The sequence below is a fragment of the Drosophila pseudoobscura genome, chromosome X, assembly GCF_009870125.1.
Source record: "Drosophila pseudoobscura strain MV-25-SWS-2005 chromosome X, UCI_Dpse_MV25, whole genome shotgun sequence".
Classification (NCBI taxonomy): domain Eukaryota; kingdom Metazoa; phylum Arthropoda; class Insecta; order Diptera; family Drosophilidae; genus Drosophila; species Drosophila pseudoobscura.
In genome coordinates, this window is record NC_046683.1 from 54,367,093 (window position 1) to 54,383,977 (window position 16,885).

The following is a 16,885-nucleotide window of genomic DNA, read 5'->3' on the forward strand; positions in this document are numbered from 1 at the left end:
CATTGAAAGGGACAGACGGGCAATGCTATATCGACTCGGAGGGCTCGACTTTTCAGCACAAAACGAACCTCTTTGAGTACAACAGCAGTACAACTTAATGGGTTATAAATATTGTAAAAAATATATTTATTTTATAATTAGTTTTGCCAAGCAGGTTAAAGGTATAAATATCTAATCCATATAAAATATATAGGAAATATACAATTTAACAAGAGCTATAATTAAATTACAACTATGATTATCCATCGAGTGCATTGTAAAACTAGCTAAACAAATCAATCAGAAAGTAATATACTCTCAGATCTCTGTCTATTATACATAGGAGATATTATGTACCCTAGGATGTGCCGCTAAAAGAACTTATCGCGATCGAAATGAACGATCCGCAGTAGACCGTGCTCGGCCCCAACGGCGACCCAACTGCGGGCGGGGCTGTTCCAATTGCAGCGAACCGTGTTCAAACGCGTCATGGCCAAAAGCTCGTAGGGTTTGGGCAGTCGCTTCGGATCGATGTAGGCATTTTTCTGCGATTTGCCCACCCCAGCCAACGGCTTGACGTTCAAGCCAAAATCCTGTAGAAAGTCCTCGGTAGTTATTGGTTTATCCGGAGCAGGGGTCGATTCCGTGTTCAGGTTGCACAGATTGCTGCTGGACACGGCACGACATTTGCTCGTCATCTTCAGCAGTATGGGCTCCGCGTTGAGCTCTCGGGTATTGAGAAACACCAAATCGCCGTTGTCGGTGCCCACCACTAGTACATTCTCACGCACATTGAAGTGCATGGCTCGCGCAGAGCTAACCGTGTAGTCGACGGTTTTATTGTTAAACAAGATGCCCGTTGGACTGAGCGTTATCAAGCGGGAGTAGACTGCAAGAAATAGAAGCTTAAAGAACGAACGAAAGGGAGAAACAAATAAGCAGCAGCCTTACAGCGTCGCTGGACATCACTGCAGCCAACGACCAGCGTTTCCCAGATGGGTGGCCAGCTAACGTTGGCCAGATACAGATTGGCGATGGAGTCTTCGTTCAGGGGCAGCGGCTGCGTCCAGTTGATGATATCATAGATCCATAATTTACGCGTTGAAGAGCCAATGGCCAGCCAACGAGGTCCATTTGTATCGTAGTGAAGCTCCACAGCTGAAAGGGCGGAAACGGGGGTTTTAAAATCAATAAATCTTTATACAGGAGCAGGAACATACTTTGTATATTGTGTTCGCCAAAGTAGAAATAATGCAAAGGCACAAAATGTATGTGACCGTTCCGTTTGAAGCAATTGATGCCCTCCTCATCAGAAATATCCCAGAAGGCAACGTTGCCTCTGAAATAGCCAGTCGCCAGGAAATTGTGACCAGAGGCCTAAAAATCACACATATAAATATCATCAGGTCAATAGATCTGATCGGCTTCTGTTTGGAGCCAAAAACTCACCTCAGACCAACAGATTTTAGTGCACAGATCCGTAACAGGATTATTCACATCCAAGGTGAGGGTCAGCGATGGCTGCAATTCAATAACCACATGCCCCTTTGCCTCATCTTCCAGGTTCAGGGGCAGGGAATAGATATTCACATCGCTCTGAGTACTAGCCACCGCCAGCAGACCCAAACGATTGGCCGACTTATCATACCCGCCGCTGGGCATAAATGCAAAGCTATGAACGGGCCCACTGGGCACACGTATCGCATAGTGCAGGCGTGTTTCCAGGGGCCACACGCCTCGCCGCTCCTCGCTTTCCGACAGCTGACACTTGAGCAGCATTAACACGTCATTCTCCGGCGCCTCCGGCTTGTGCTTCGCATGCTCCAGCATCTCTTTGCGGAGGGAGCACAGCAAATACTGCTCGGCGACCGTCGGCGGCAGGGGTGCCCAGGCAAGTTGTTTGACGGGTGCTCCCAAATAGCCAATATGCTCATCTGTCCAAGGAGATCTTTCATCAATTGAATGTTCCTTTCTCACAAGCGCCTCACACACTTACCGGCTGTCTGGAAGCTCTCTAGCGGTTCCAGCTGTCGCCAATCGTCTGCATTTGCAGCATTACCGTATGAATAGCGCATGGATCGGTTATCCTTGGCAGGCAATAGTTTGATGGCCTCTTCCGGCGAGAGTTTAACATAGCCTGGTGTCAGCTGTGGATACAAGGCCTCTGCAGCATAGTTTTTATCGGTGCTTTGAGGAAAGATCAAACATCATTTATATGCAAATAAATAAATTGGGAAGACTACTCACAATTGATTCCACTTTTGTTCCACCTTTTCCTTCAGCTTGGCATAGCGGGAGAACACTGGGCATGGATCATGGATAAAATACCATATATTTAATGCATCATTTAATTTATTTAATGCTTACATGGCTGACAATTAGCTCCTCCCGTTAGCTTGTTACTCCGCATGCTATTCCCACCGTCCGTCTTCGTTCGCTTGGTGCGTTTAATCAGCTTCGATTTGCGCGTATCACTGGCGCTGACATCGTCCTCTGTCTGTGCAGCATCCTCATTGGAATCGACCGCTTCTGTATCGTATTCCTCCGAGGACTCTTTGTCTTTGTTCATGTCGTAGTCGGATGAATCGCCTTCAAAATCGCCTTTCGGATTGTCATTCGTTTCTTGGGTTTTCAGTTCGGCCTCAATTTTCTTCAACTTGTTTTCGGCTCTGGAAAATACCCAATACAGAGATGAATGAAAGAGTAAAAGGAAGTGCATTTTCAATGTCTTACCTGATGGTGGACTTGCGCTTGGCATAGCCAGCATTCGTGTATACCGGGCCAGTGGCTTCTGCTCCGGCTGCGGCTGCGGCTGCTGGCTCGTCCTTCTGCTGGATGCCAGGCCGCTTCCTACAGGTTTTCTCATGCGCGGGATGATAGAGCCGCGTGTAGCTGCGCTTGCAGTGCTGGCACTCCAGCCGATCGTTGCTGCCACACGTCTCCAGATGCATCAACATGCCCAGGCCGGAGCCCAACTGGCGGCCGCACATGCGACACTCCAAATGCTTCGCATGGCCTTGCTTGAGGAAAGCAATCATCATCCCGAGCACACTTTGGCGGGTGAGGGTCTGTGGCTCTTTTCCTGTCTGCCAGCCCACGCCGTAGTGCTTCCTCAGATGCGTGTGCCACTGGTCCTTGGTGGTGTGGGCCAGGCACAGGCCACACTGGAGGGGTCCCTTCTCTTCGCCCTTTTCATGGAGCTCTTCGTTGGAGTCCAGCTGTTCCCGCTTGCGGATGAGCATCAGACGCTTAATCCAATCTGCATTACAGAAGGGCGATGGACTATCGGATTTTGGCTTGCTTTCGCTTGCTACGGCAGCTGTGGTGTCTGCCTCTGCCTCTGGTCTATCCTCGTTCTCCTGCTTCTGCTGGGCATTGGGACGTTGTCGACAGGATGGCTCATGGCTGCGGAGATAGAGCTTCGTGTAGCTGCGCTTACAGTACTGGCACTGCGGGCGATCTTTGTCCCCACAGGCTTCCAGGTGCGTCAACATGCCCAGGCCAGAGCCCAGCTGGCGATCACAGAGGCGACAGACTAAGTACGTGGAGTGGCCATCTTTGAGGTGGCCTTTCATCATTTTCAGAACATCTTGTCGCGAAAGAGTCTACAAAAAGTGCAATAAAAACTTAGCCACAATCGGAATATATCGTCTTTTATCCTTACCCGCTGCTGCGGCTCTTCTTCAGTGAGGACCCAACCCACACCGTAGTGCTGCCTCAGATGTGTGTGCCACTGGGCTTTGGTGGTGCGGAACAGGCACAGGCCACACTGGAGGGGTCCCTTTCCTTGGCTCTCCTGATGGAGTTCTTCGTTGGTGCCCAGCTGTTCTCGCTTGCGGATGAGCAACAGGCGCATTGGGAAGGCATCTTTTGTGTTTGGTGTGGCCTCCCCATTGCTTGCCACATCCTGCTCCTCGGAATCCAATTTCGTGGCTTGCTTGGGTCGACCTCTTTTCCTCGCTGGCGTTGCCTCTACGGCCTTGTCCTTCTCCTCCTCCTGCAATTTACCTCGAGTCTCAGGCGTTGGCGTCGTTGTTCGAGCTGCTTCAGCCACAGCAGCTAGACTTTTCCTGCCTCTCTTGGCCGGCACTTTGGGCGTTGCTGTGGGGGAACTGAGCCTCGATTGTCGCTTCCGATTGGAGCTCACTGATGGCGTGCCATCTGCCACCGACTGTGGGGGCTCTGCCGCATCATTGGGCTCGACCGACTGGGGGGAATGACTTCTAGATGCGCGCTTTCTTTTGGCACTGGCCGATGTGGCTGCTTCATTGGTTACATCTGAGGTAGTGTTCTCGGGCTTTTCTGTACAATTAGCCTTAGTCGTAGCCATGGCTGGTGATGAAGTGGTTGCCTTTTTTGGTCTGCCTCGTGGCTTAAGCTTGCCTTTCGCCTCCACCGACGGTGGTTCATCCTCTATTGTTGCAGTCTCCTGGAAGTCTGGTTCCATCTGGTTGGTTTTTGATTCACTGGAATCTTGTTCCTTTTCGCTTTTACTTCCTTCTGCAAATGCAGTTATTTCTGGACTTTCTTCGATGATTGGTGTCTCCGATGAGCCTTCATTTGCAGGGGTAATGGCATCCGATTGTATCTGGGGATCAGGTGGCACATTCATGTCTTGTTTCGTACACATTTCCGGTGCAGCTTCACATTTTGGGGCATCTTCTTTGCATGCTTCCACCACGTCCGTTGAAGGAAGTGTTTCAAAGTGCATCGGGCTAGCATTGGACCTACTGTCCGAGGCTTCTGTTTCGCTTAAGTCCTTGGTGCCTTCATTGGATGATTTCTTGTGGGTCTCCTGTTGTTCCTCCTCTGTCTCGTCGTAGTCTGGCGTGGCATCATCACTGATATCCGTTTCGTTGAACGGCATTTGTTTGACATGCTGGAGGACGGCATCTTCGACAGTTTGAGACTCCTCTTTGTTGTCAAAGCCCAGGAACACGGATCCATCATCATCGCTGGTGCTGGAAGTGGCGATGCGTCCTGCTGCTGCTCCTGCTCCTCCTACTTCTCCGCTAACACTGATCGGGTGTCCAGATCCCATGGAACCGAAACGTGGTGGTCTTTTGTTGAGTACAGGTCGTGTCTTAACTAGTTTCTTGCGGGGTACTGGCTGGTTGGAACTGGGAGTAGGGTTGGGTGAAACTCTCTTGATCTGCGGCATGATCTTCTCTGCCGACAAATGGCTCACTAAATTCTGGATTCCAGTGGACTCACTGGACTGGGATGGGGTCTCAGACAGGGACTGGGACTGGGGCTGCTTGCGAAATGGTAGCAGGGCTTCACCCTGTGCTGCCGGTGGCTCCTGATTGAGGACATCCAACAGGAGGGACACATTGCTGCTGCTCGTTGCGGCAGGTTCTGGTTGATCTTCGTTGTTGTTCGGTTTACTTGTTCTTTGTTCTTTATTCTTTGGCATTTTTGGTGGATGATAGAGCTGGTTGAGATCACGTTCTGTTGAGGGTTTTGGTGCCGAGTCCTCTCGTGCTTCCAGCTCCTCCGGTCCTTTGATGACTAGTATCTGTTCGGGATCTGATTTCTTGGACTGTTCTTCTTTGTTTGCTTCCCTGGCTACACTCTCCCCCTCCCCGTCATCTGCATGGGCCTGCAGATTGTTTTTAGCAATAGATAAATGAACGTTTACTTTCTCTTTACCTGTTATGCTATCATCCGCTTGTTTAATTACCTCGACTTCTCGCCTGTCCTCGAGTAAACTCTGATCTATTGTGGGTTCCTCCTCCTCCTTCTCCACCTCCTTGTCAGGCAGAGCCTCTTTTGGTTTGGGTAGATTGGCTCGCTTCGAGCGTTGGACTAAATTAACTTTTCCCTTTTTAAACCTTGGCACCCGCTTGGCCGGTGGTAGTGGCGGCTTGTCCTCCCTTTCCTTGCTGGCGGCTGCCTCTGGAGCTGGGCTTGACTGGAGTTGAGGTACACTGCTGGCTTCTGTTGCCGATATTCCTGCTTCATCTTTGGACATTTCCCTGGCGGTTTTCTCCGTCATTCCAGCTTCATCTTTGGACATTTCCCTGGCTGTTTTCCCTGCCATTCCCGCTACATCTTTGGACATTTCCCTGACTGTTTTCTCCGTCATTCCAGCTTCATCTTTGGACATTTCCCTGGCTGTTTTCTCCGCCACTCCCGCTACATCTTTGGGCAGTTGACTGGCTGTTTTCTCCGCCGTTCCCGCTACATCTTTGGCCAGTTGACTGACTGTTTTCTCTGCCATTCCTGCTGCGTCTTGGGACATTTCTTTGTTTGTTTCCACTGCCATTGCGGCCCCATCTTTGGAGACATTACTAGGAGCTAAACTCGGCTGGACCAGATTTGGCTGCTTTAAAATGAGCCTCATGTTGGCTTCTGGTGGGTCCCTGCGTGCCACCGCGCTATTCTGCAGCTTTATCGCATTCGGACTGAACCGCAGGACACTCTCCCTATCCTCATTCACATCCAATGTGGCGTGCAGTATGTCCATTTCCTCCAGCTTCAAAATCTTTCCAATCGGCAACTCTTCCTCGGGCTCTCTGGTGTCCTGGCTCTTCTGCACCGGCGATTCTGGTGGCTTCTCCTCGACAGAGGGCCGTCTGCTGCAACCTCTGGAGTCGAAGAGAGCATTCAGCACTTGCTCTTCTAGCGACAGTTCTGTGAAGCTGCCCTCACCCATCGGATTTTCGGCGGCCAGTTGGGTTATAAAATCCACAGCAGAGAGTAATTTTGGAGCCGGAGCTGGAGCAGGACTATGAGGCGGTGACGGCACAGAGAGTGGAGATGGGGACGGTGATAAACTGACAAGAATAGGACTAACTTCATCTGGGGTTTCGGGCACTTTACTTGGGGACACTTTGTCAGGAACTGGTGGCTTTTCCACCTGCTTAACCTGGTTGTGTATCTCTTTGGCCATCTCGGCGAGCTTCTCCCGCGACACCTTCAGCTTGTTGGCACTCAGAATCACCTTGGTCTTGGCGGCCTTGGATGAGCTGGGACTGGGATAGGCCTGCGCCCGTCGGGCCATCTCTGGCACTGGCCTCCCCTGAGGTCTGCCCTGTGCAGCAGCGCTAGGCAGGCGCAGATCACTCAAATCGATCTTCTCCTCGGGCGTCAGCACCTTGTTCTCCAACACAATCAGCGGTGGCGATGGGGCCTTGTGGATCAGTGGCGCCTGCCACTGCGGCTGTGGCTGTGGTTCCTGAGGTTCCTGTGGTTCCTGCTGCCTGCTCAGCTGTTGCATGCTGGGCACGCACATGGCTCGATGCTTGGGCAACTGATTGACCAAATTCAGAAGCAGCGGCGGCTGCTTCGACCGTGCTGTCACATTCGCCTTGGCTATGGGCGACACAAAGACACTTGACGACATCCCTGACCCCAGGGCAGAGGATGGTGACACCTTTGGTGCCGTCATTGTGCCTGTTGATGTCTTTGGATGGTTCAGCGTGGTCGTGGTCGTGATCGTCGACTTGCCCTTGTTCAGAATCCGGTTCTTGATCAGGGTCTTGACATGCTGCGTCCGTTCGGCCACAATTTGTTCGGGTATCACTTTTTCAATGTAATTCGAGATGTTGGATCGCCTTTTTTTAGCTGGTGGAGCTGGTAATGGAAAACATATGCACATTAGATATATATATATTTGAAAAGTTTACAATTTTAAAATATAAAAAGTCGCAAACCATGACCCACAGGAATGGGGGGGAGGGGGAGTGCAGACACTGAAAAATACAAAACTCGCTCTCTCTCTCTCTTTTCGGACGAACCATCATCCATGCTGGGTTTTGAACCGGAGCCAAAAATTAGAGTCTCGTGATTGGCTCTCGCTCAGACGCCGCCCGCACATGTCCCAAAAACCCCATTTACACTGCACGCTAGCAGGTTATGCCATCGAAAGAATCTAGATAAAGGTGTCGCGAGTTTCACTTGACAGCATTATCCATATAAAGGTCTTAAAAAAAAGGGGGATAATTGAACAAAGAAGGATTCCTTGCCTTTGACATTAGACTCTCTCTAAAGTACAGTCCCCACTCGAACGTAGTTCACACTCTTGAAACAACACTAGACCATGATGAAATTACAAGATATGCTTGCAATATATGCACACAATTTCATCATGCACCAGACTAGACAAGAGCGTAGCGAGGGGGAGGAGTGGGAGAGTAGGTACTCCGTAAAAGCACTCGTTCCCTTTCTTGCGCACTCACACACACTAACACGCACACAGACAGACCATGCTGGGTCTTGAACCCAGGCCAAAAAAAACCAGCCGTCTTCCGTGTGTGGCGTATCCTAGTCCCTAACCTCAATCGCGCAGCACTTTTACCGGCTAGACCATCGAAAGAATCTAAATAAATGCATCCAAACTTTCTGTTGAGGGGTGTCCACAAAGAGGGGATTCAAAAAAAAAATTAATTTAACCTAGAAATACAGCGCAATAAATCATAATTAGTAAATTTTTATATTCATAAATAATTTACTAATTAATATGTATATCCAAACGATTTAGGCTGCATTTCTTGGTTCATATTTTTTATTTATTTATTATTAAAAAAATATATATATATATCTATTTTATGATATATGTACATATATATTTTTTTATTTCTTTTCAAAATATAACCTAAAAAATCATTGGATTGGACTAATTTTATTGGACTTCTGTATCATTTACTCACTAAAAATAAAAAAAAAAATTATTTTATTTTTAGGGGATACTTTTCTATATTATTATTGTACAATTTTCTATGCAATTAGATTAACACTGCCGGATGATAAAGTAATTCCAAGCTTAAAGACCCGCCCCTTCAACAGCCTCGTCCGAAATTCGCCATTTTTATTCCTGTATTTGACATTTAGAAACAAGCAAAAATTTACAACAAAAAAAAACAAAAAGAGAGGAACAACAACTTTTTCTAAACCATGATCCTGCTCGAACTCTCACACTCTTCAGATAAGGTCAGCTCCCGCATTGATTGAGGCGTCACCTCAAGCAGCAGTGCCACGGATGTAGCGTTTTACGGTGCGTCCCAAACAGAGATACGAGTCAAATATTTGTTATGGGAATGGTAAAAATCATTCGATGCGACTAAGGGGCTTTCATCAATGAACAGCTGTTTGGGGGGATTTTTCTCTTACCTGATTTTTGCTTTTGTTCAATTGAGGCGGCTGCGACTGCAGCGACGGCAGTGGGCTTCGCCCCTGTTGACTGCGCAGTTGATGTTGTTGCAACAGTAGAAGCAGCAGTAGCGGTAGCAGGAGCTGAAAAAGGGATCGATGTGGGCATTGCGGATGTGGTTTGCTTTCGCAAGGCTTCCGCCAGCTTTATGTCCAAGCCGGACTGCTGAAGTTTGTTGAAATCCAAAGGTATTCTTTTGATAATGCGTTTGGGCAGAGTTGCACTTCCCACAGCTGGCGACTGCGACGGAGGCGTCGGCAGCGACAGAACTTTGCTGCTGGGACTTGCATGGTTAGGATCGGCCATTTTCGGCGGTGGACCCAATCCCGGATCATTCATTTTCACGAATTCACTCAGGACACTGCTATGTACTTTGCAACTGGCTGTTTAGGTGTAATTTTCGCAACAACACTGAGTTCTTACACCAACGGCATGTGCACGCCTATCCCTGAATAGTTTCTGCCGCCGTTTAGGCACATCCGCCACTTGAACTTGGCCAAAATGCGATAGCTTTTGGTGCACAGAACAGACTTTACGATAACGCTTTTAATTCAACAATTGTTCACGTTCTGACGAAATTATTCAACTTTTAAAGGAAAATAGACACGAAAACTCAAGCATGCAGTGTGCAGCATGCTGCAAACACGGTCTGACCCTCATAAATATACCGTCTCATTTTAAAAATATACCGTAAATATACTGACGAATTCAAGTTCTATATTCCTCGACTTTTACATTCAGTGGAATATTACTGGCTTGCTGGGACCCTCAGCTCTGAACTCATAGTTTTATCCAATTATGAAATCAATTTCCAACAAGACTGGTTAAATTGAGGTTCACATCTTAAAACAATTGTTTATAAAGTAGGTTTTCGCAAAAAAAATGTTTACACGAAATTAATTTTCATACATGCTAACTACTCTTTAACTACACGTTTACTACATACTAACTACATTCCTATGTAATTACCAAAAGCGACACCTGAAGGGGAATTGTGTACGTCTCGAAAATTGTTGGACGTTTTTTTCATATAAGCGCCTGTATGAAAAACCTCCGTTATCCACTTTTTGAAATGCGTTTTTTCCGAAATGTAAAAAAAAAGTGATATTTTAATGGCAAATGTTCAGGAATAGGACAAGAGGGTGACTCCATAAGGCGTCTTAAAATATACTGAAATCTACTAGAAAATACTATAAAAATTAAAAACTTGCAAGGTGTATGAGCAAGACATGGTGGCAAGAAAATCAGTGTGACCGCTCACTTACTTCCTTCACCAGCACTACTTTTCTGTACAACCACAACAATTTTCGGTGGCTGGAAAGCAATTTTTCCGGGCTTTCGTGCTAAAAAAAACTTAAAATATGGACTTTCAAAATCGTGCCGGTGGCAAAACCGGCAGCGGTGGCGTTGCCTCCTGGTCGGAGACCAACCGCGACCGCAAGGAGCGCCTGCGGCAGCTGGCCCTCGAGACTATCGACCTGAACAAGGATCCGTACTTCATGAAGAACCATCTGGGCTCGTACGAGTGCAAACTGTGCCTGACGCTGCACAACAACGAAGGTAGCTACCTGGCCCACACTCAGGGAAAGAAGCATCAGGAGAATCTAGCACGGCGCGCCGCCAAAGAGGCCAAGGAGGCGCCCTCCTCGCTTCTGGCCCCGGAAAAGCCGCGCGTTGAGCCCAAGAAATTTGTGAAAATCGGCCGTCCCGGCTACCGGGTGACCAAGCAGCGTGAGCCGAGCAATGGCCAGCAGTCGCTGCTCTTCCAGATCGACTATCCCGAGATAACCGAGGCCATTGTGCCGCGCCATCGCTTCATGTCGGCCTACGAGCAGAAGATCGAGCCCCCAGACCGCAAATGGCAGTATCTGTTGTTTGCCTCCGAACCGTACGAGACGATCGGCTTCAAGGTGCCGTCCCGTGAGGTGGAGAAGAGCGAGGGCAAGTTCTGGACGCACTGGAACCGCGACACGAAACAGTTCTTCCTGCAGTTTGCCTTCAAGTTTGAGCCCAAGATTTTGCCGCCACCGCCCCCGAATCTACACCGAGCCATGGGTCCACCCGCTGGTTTCCCAATCCCAGGACCCCCACGTCCGGCCATGCATCCCATGTTCAACGGAGTGCCGCCACCACCACCCATGTAAAACGTTCAGAATTTTCAATAAACCTTTTTACATACGCGAGTGTTTTATGTATTTTCTTTTGTGCTTAAGAAATTAAAAAAATATTTGAATTTTGCTTAAGAATTCTCCCTTTTTTTGTGTGTGGCTCCTGCTCACCGTTTTGTAAAAGCGTTTTGTCTTACAAATTGATTCTTCGATTAAATATACTTATAAATACATATATATATAAATGTACATCTACAAATAGCAACAGATCCCCTTCGATTCCATCCAGAAACTTCATTCGTTTAGATTTTATCGCGCTTCTTGAAATTGCGCTTCGAGGCGCAGCGATTTATGATGTCCGAGACATGAGGTTTGTGCTCAAAGATTTTCATCAGCTGATTCTGTGACTCGTTGATGCCTTCGGTGATGATCTTGCTGCGCTGTATGTTACCCTGGAAGATCAAGCAGAGTAGCAGTTTAGTAACCATGCCTCCGTCCGACTGCGGCGCATTTACCTTCAGCAGCTCACTGACTCGCTCCATTTCGCTATTCTTCTCCTTGTTCTTTTCAAGCTCCTTCAGCATGGTCTCCAGTTTGGTCATGCTGAACGTCTCGGATTCGTTCTAAAAGAAAACAAAGAAAGAACATTTACTTAGGGGGATAATTCAGATGCAAGTTTGAGTCTAGTTGTCGCACCAAATCCTCCATTTGGGAGCGCAAATGATGCAGCTTCCAGCCATTGATTTTCCCCTGAACATTTGGCTGATTGGCCAGATCAATGATCGAAGCGCCTCGCTCCTCGCGCGGCTTTACATCCGTATAGCGATGGAAATGATTGTTGGCCAGCTTATGGGTGGGCTTGTATGTCTGAAAAAGGATCAAATATGAATTGCAGTCTGTCCCTCAAGAGTCCCTCAAATGTCGGGCTTACATTCAGCAGCGAACAATTGCGTGGACGTCGCAGGACAAAATCCACGGGATTTGCATTCTCCTTATTCCCTGCCACTGCGGGCGCACTTGTGCGATGATTGATGTCTCCCGAAGTGCTGCTGCTGCTGTTGGGCGCTACGCTGGGCCCCGCAGAGGCTGCCACCAGCAGGCCGCCGTTGTTGTGCTTCTGCATGTACGATGCGGCGCTGGCTGCCGCCGGCTCTGCGGTTGGTGGCGGCAGCGACAGAGAGGCCTGACTCTGGGTCGAGTGCTGGCTGTCATTGCTGTGGAATTGGGTTGATTTTAGATTGGGACACAGATACATAGATCCAATATTAGCTTACGTTGAACGTCGCGGCTTCTTTCTCGCAGAGCAATCGTAGCTGGAACTGGAGCTGCTGCCCGTGCCATTCATTCGTCCAGCTGCCGCTGCCTGCTGCTGCTGCTGCAGTTGTGCTGCTGATCCCAGATGCCCCAGGAGACCTGACTGCTGTGACAGCTGCTGCTGCTGCTGTGGCGTTGGTGCTTGGACATCCACAAAGGCGCTCGCACCGCCGCGTGAGCCCAACGAGGCATGGGCCAGGGTCTGCTGCATCGACTGATGAGCGTACAACTGGAAAAGAGGCAAAAGCATATATAGAATTACAGATCCAGCATTGAATATTCAACTGTTACCTCATTTATGGGATTAAAATGCGTGGAATTGTCGCGACCGCTGGGCACAGCACCCGCTGCTTGGGGATCCCCAATCCGGTCCTGCAGCTGCTGCTGATCGACGCCTGGCGAAGAATTAGCCGACACTGTGGTGGAGCCATCCGAGGAGGCGGGCGACTCGCCGCGTAAATTTCTAACCGCTGCCGCTGCTGCCACTGCCGCTGGGGGCACACGTTCGCGCTCTTTTTTGGCCAGGGCCTCCACAGTCAGAGCGGAGCTGGCGACGGCCACCGACGAGGCCACCGACACGGAAACGGGCTGCAAATTGAATGTGGAGCCAGAGGCCGAGACGATATTGGGTCCACTCGTGTTACTGGCCATCGAGAGGAGCGTGGGTCCCAGATTCTTGGCTGCGCGAATGGGCGATCCGTCGGCCACCCGCTTCCCCATGAAGCTGGATACGAGTGTGCCGCCACCGCCGCCGCCAACAGGTCCGCTGATCGTTGCCGGTTGGCTGGTAACCCCGCCCGTGGTCACCTTGACGGACGTGTGCAGCGGTATGACCATGTGCTGGGGTGGTGCACTGCTCCCTCCCGCCGGTATAATCAGCTGCTGATGGCCAATGGTGCGTGTGGCGCCGGTGGCTCCTCCAACCGTCGCTCCCGATGGCAGCACCGTGAATGTTGCCTGCGATCCCGGTCCGCCAGCACCCACTCCCACACCCACACCGACACCCATTGGGGCATGGCTGGCAAAGGGCAACGATGATACGGACAGGCTGCCGCCGGCACTGCTCACCAGCTGCGCCTGCGACTGAGTGCTCTGCGTGAGGGTTGTTGTGGTCAGCGAGAGGACGCCCGTGGAGGCCGAGGCGGGCATCGATTCGTAGTAGATTGTGGCAGAGCTGCCCTTGTCATCGATCTGTGGAAATGAAACTCTCGTTTGAGGCCAGGGAATCCAATCCTCCTCCAGCAAGCACTCACCTTCATCAGTTGGCTTTGGGAGGCCACCACGGGGTTCCAGGCACGCGGGAATCCCGTCACCGTTGTCCCGCCCTGACCAACGCTTCCATCCGATCCCATCCCCCCACCCGCTGCCACGGCGGGGGTCATCATCATTTTGCCCACGGTGATGCCGCTGGCATTCTTAATGGGCGTTAGCGTGCCCGTGAGGCCTCCTCCTCTTCCACTGATTGTCAGTGGCAGGACTGTGGCGCCGCCCGCCGCTGCTGTGGCCTGGCCGCCGACGGAATTCGGGTTCACGACGCTGGCCGAAACACTTGGCACGGGCACAGCCTGTATGCTGGCGACGCCCACGCCCTGTGGCGTCATGGTGGGTGCCCCTCCTCCTACCCCGGGAGTTGAGAGTTTGCCAATCGGATTCAATTGCGTGATCGTGAGCGATGGCTGCACCTTTGCCGTCATAGTTACGGGCGGACGAATGCCTGCAAAGGATTTGGGTTTGAAATTGATTCGCTTATACGTTGTGGCGTCACTAGCTTCGGTCTTACCCATCTTGGCGGCAGCCGAGGTGCTCATGAGGAAGGGCTGCAGCATTACATTGCCCGCCAGGCGGGCGCCCGCCCCGATAATCTGCTGTGTGGCCCCCGGTCCAGGCTGCTGCAGCTGTATGATACGCGTTGGCATATTGGTGGTCAGGGCCGTTCCTCCCAGGCCTGGACCACGTCCCGGTCCCACTGTCGCTCCCCCCGACACGCTCACGGGCGTCTGTGAGGCCGTGACGCTGGCATTGAGCTGTGGCATACTGGGCGCGCGAATGCTGATGCTTGTCGTATTCAGTTTGGTGGCCGGGAAACTCTTGCCCAGCGGTATGGGCCGCACCTGGCGAGGGGTGACTGTGGTGCCGCCTGGCGTTGTGGTGGTCACGACTCCTCCAGCCGTGGGTGTCGTCACAGCGAAGCGTGGATTGAATTGCTGGCCCGGTTGGGGATTGACGTTGGGGCCACCCGCCGACATATTCGAGGAGTAGACTAGGGTGGCCTGATGCTGCCGCGGAGGCAAAACAGTGGCCACATATGCCTGGGGACCTCCTCCCGGCCCGCCCGTTGCCTGCTGCTGTCCCAGAGGCTGGGCAGCGGAGACGGAAAGAGCTGCAAAGATCGGAGCACGGATTAGAGCGGGAGGTTCGAGGAAAGGCTTGAATTCGTCTTACCTGTTGGCGCCTGGACTCCGGTCGTGACCACACTGGCACTACTTACCCCCGCCGAGGTGGTGATTATCCTCTGGCGAGGCGGATGGATGGCACGAATGAGCTGCATCTGCCCGGTGGTGCTCTGCATCCAGGCCGCGTTATTGCTTGACGAGATCACTGTTGATGACTGCTGCGAGGACACGGCCACGCCGCTGCGGCTAACCGTTGCCGCTGTGCCGCGCACAAATCCCCCCGTTGTGCTCAGCCCAGTGGGAGCTGTGGGCGTCACCGTGGCCGAGCCGGTGGATGTCGTCCGTAGCGGTGTGACCAGACGTTGGCCGGCAGTCAAGCCCAGGCCCATGCCTCCCATCTGCGTGGCCGTGACACTGGCCCGCGGCAGATAGGTGGCCTGCGTGACTGGCCGCGTGACGGTGATGGAGGCATTGGAGACGCTACGCGCCGGAGCCGCTGGTATGGCCGTGATCTGAGTGCGGCCCGTGGCCGTGACATTCTCCAGCTGCTTGATCATGGGCATGACGACACGCACCTGTGTGGACTGGCCACCGGCGCCAATGGCCCGTATGGAGGCCGCCGTGGTGGACTGTCCTGTGTTCAGGGCAATCGGAGTGGCGCCCAGCGATGTCTGTTGCACGGTATTGGCGGCTACCTTGATGGTGCCGCCGCTAAGAATGGGTGTCCCGGTGATGGAGATGCCCCCAACGCCGACGTTCAATCCCCCGACATCGGTCTTCACGTGGGTGATCTTTGCGGCCACCGTTGAGTGTGCTGCGGAGGGCAAATGGGGGGGCAATGAGTATTTGTTTATGACGCCGCGCAGATGCAGGGGCGGATGTGTGTGCGATACCAAGGATGAGGCAGCTGCTGCTGATAATGATAATGATGTTGTTGTTGTTGATGACGATGATGATGCATGGGGCTGCAGGTGTGTGCGTATTTTAATGGTTTTCAATGGGGCTGCTGTGTGTGAATTGAATTTAATTGATTTTGTGCAATTTTAGTTGAAATGTTTTTCCATTTAACATTTATCGATTGACGAGGGCGCGAGAACAACAAGACAGTAACAGAAACAGAGAGAGAGAGAGATAGAGAGAGAGACAGAAATACACAACATACACACAACAGTTATGTACAGCAACAGCATTTGCTGAGAAAGTGAGGCACAAAAGAGAATACGAAACAAACACTGCGCACAATACACACACGCACACAACCGATGCACGGCCCAATATATGAATGTACATATGTACATATATGTAGATGATATCGTTGCACATACCTGATGGGGCAGGAGCTGTACCTCCGCCGCTGCCCGTTCCCGCACCTCCCGCGCCGCCTTCACTCGACGCACTCATGTTTCTTATTCGAATACCTGCAAGAAGCAACAAAAATGCATTCAGTCAGATGCCAGTTACACGTTCTACATGCTACATGCTTCTCTGCCTCTTATCTATTCGCTATGTATCCATTTTTTCTTTACACGCACGCACTCATACACAAAAACAGCGCCAAAACGAAGGCGGCTGTTTCGGGATAGTTGTTTAAATACTTGCCTTTTTCGTGGGTTTTAGCGCACGGTCTGCCGCTTGAATTGTATTTAACTATTTCTGCGTAAAATCTGATAGCCGAACAAGTTTTCTTTATATTTTCTTTCTTCTTCTCTTCTTTTTTCTTCTTCTCTTTTTTCCCAGCCCTGGAAATCTAGCGTGACCGTTTACGGTCTTATACTTTTCGGTATATTTTGACGTCGAAATGGAGGTGAACGTTAAAAAAAAACTTTATATAAAAAAAGCTTTTCCAAAATGCCAGGGAAAAAATCTAATCTAATATAAATGAAAATATTATTTTATTTTATCAAGAACTGTGTATATTTGACTATGTTTTCAAAAGT

At 50.6% G+C, this 16,885-nt stretch overlaps 3 protein-coding genes across 6 annotated transcripts; 1 reads left to right on the forward strand and 2 right to left on the reverse strand.

The window, feature by feature from the left end:
* Nucleotides 1-94: 94 nt before the first annotated feature.
* LOC6900833 (titin) lies at nt 95-9,811 on the reverse strand. Of its 2 annotated transcripts, XM_015187901.2 has the most exons (11): nt 9,094-9,811; nt 5,663-7,557; nt 3,644-5,581; nt 2,713-3,584; nt 2,347-2,648; nt 2,227-2,281; nt 1,976-2,166; nt 1,429-1,913; nt 1,200-1,356; nt 931-1,137; nt 95-868 (listed from the first exon to the last, which is right to left on the reverse strand). In XM_015187901.2, exons 1-11 carry the CDS (start codon nt 9,470-9,472, stop codon nt 351-353), a joined length of 6,999 nt encoding a protein of 2,332 aa, XP_015043387.2. In that variant the 5' UTR covers nt 9,473-9,811; the 3' UTR covers nt 95-350. The 2 variants fall into 2 exon arrangements, with proteins under 2 accessions (XP_015043387.2, XP_015043386.2); XM_015187900.2 differs by having other exon boundaries at nt 3,644-7,557.
* Nucleotides 9,812-10,390: 579 nt separating this feature from the next.
* Sf3a2 (splicing factor 3a subunit 2) lies at nt 10,391-11,476 on the forward strand. Its single transcript, XM_001353967.4, has one exon. It carries the CDS (start codon nt 10,495-10,497, stop codon nt 11,275-11,277), a length of 783 nt encoding a protein of 260 aa, XP_001354003.1. The 5' UTR covers nt 10,391-10,494; the 3' UTR covers nt 11,278-11,476.
* On the reverse strand, nt 11,367-16,746 carry Sap130 (Sin3A-associated protein 130). Of its 3 annotated transcripts, none has more exons than XM_015187903.2 (11): nt 16,548-16,746; nt 16,274-16,366; nt 14,998-15,951; nt 14,336-14,935; nt 13,809-14,269; nt 12,847-13,746; nt 12,516-12,784; nt 12,173-12,455; nt 11,938-12,108; nt 11,757-11,864; nt 11,367-11,693 (listed from the first exon to the last, which is right to left on the reverse strand). In XM_015187903.2, the coding sequence occupies exons 2-11, from the start codon at nt 16,347-16,349 to the stop codon at nt 11,544-11,546; spliced, it is 3,972 nt and encodes a 1,323-aa protein (XP_015043389.2). In that variant the 5' UTR covers nt 16,350-16,366; nt 16,548-16,746; the 3' UTR covers nt 11,367-11,543. The 3 variants fall into 3 exon arrangements, with proteins under 3 accessions (XP_015043389.2, XP_015043388.2, XP_001354004.3); XM_015187902.2 differs by having other exon boundaries at nt 14,998-15,954; nt 16,548-16,745; XM_001353968.4 differs by having other exon boundaries at nt 14,998-15,762; nt 16,548-16,744.
* Between the last annotated feature and the right edge of the window lie 139 nt (nt 16,747-16,885).

Excerpts from the sequence above, each read along its gene's own strand:
- LOC6900833 (XM_015187900.2), bottom strand. The coding sequence starts at position 9,472 with ATGAATGATCCGGGATTGGGTCCACCGCCGAAAATGGCCGATCCTAAC. Across the intron at positions 2,649-2,712 it reads AAGCGCAAGTCCACCATCAG|AGCCGAAAACAAGTTGAAGA; the intron begins GTAAGACATTGA and ends GGTATTTTCCAG. Across the intron at positions 2,167-2,226 it reads GAACAAAAGTGGAATCAATT|CACCGATAAAAACTATGCTG; the intron begins GTGAGTAGTCTT and ends CTTTCCTCAAAG.
- Sf3a2 (XM_001353967.4), top strand. The coding sequence starts at position 10,495 with ATGGACTTTCAAAATCGTGCCGGTGGCAAAACCGGCAGCGGTGGCGTT.
- Sap130 (XM_015187902.2), bottom strand. The coding sequence starts at position 16,349 with ATGAGTGCGTCGAGTGAAGGCGGCGCGGGAGGTGCGGGAACGGGCAGC. Across the intron at positions 13,747-13,808 it reads CCCAAAGCCAACTGATGAAG|ATCGATGACAAGGGCAGCTC; the intron begins GTGAGTGCTTGC and ends TCATTTCCACAG. Across the intron at positions 11,694-11,756 it reads GAGTCAGTGAGCTGCTGAAG|GGTAACATACAGCGCAGCAA; the intron begins GTAAATGCGCCG and ends TTGATCTTCCAG.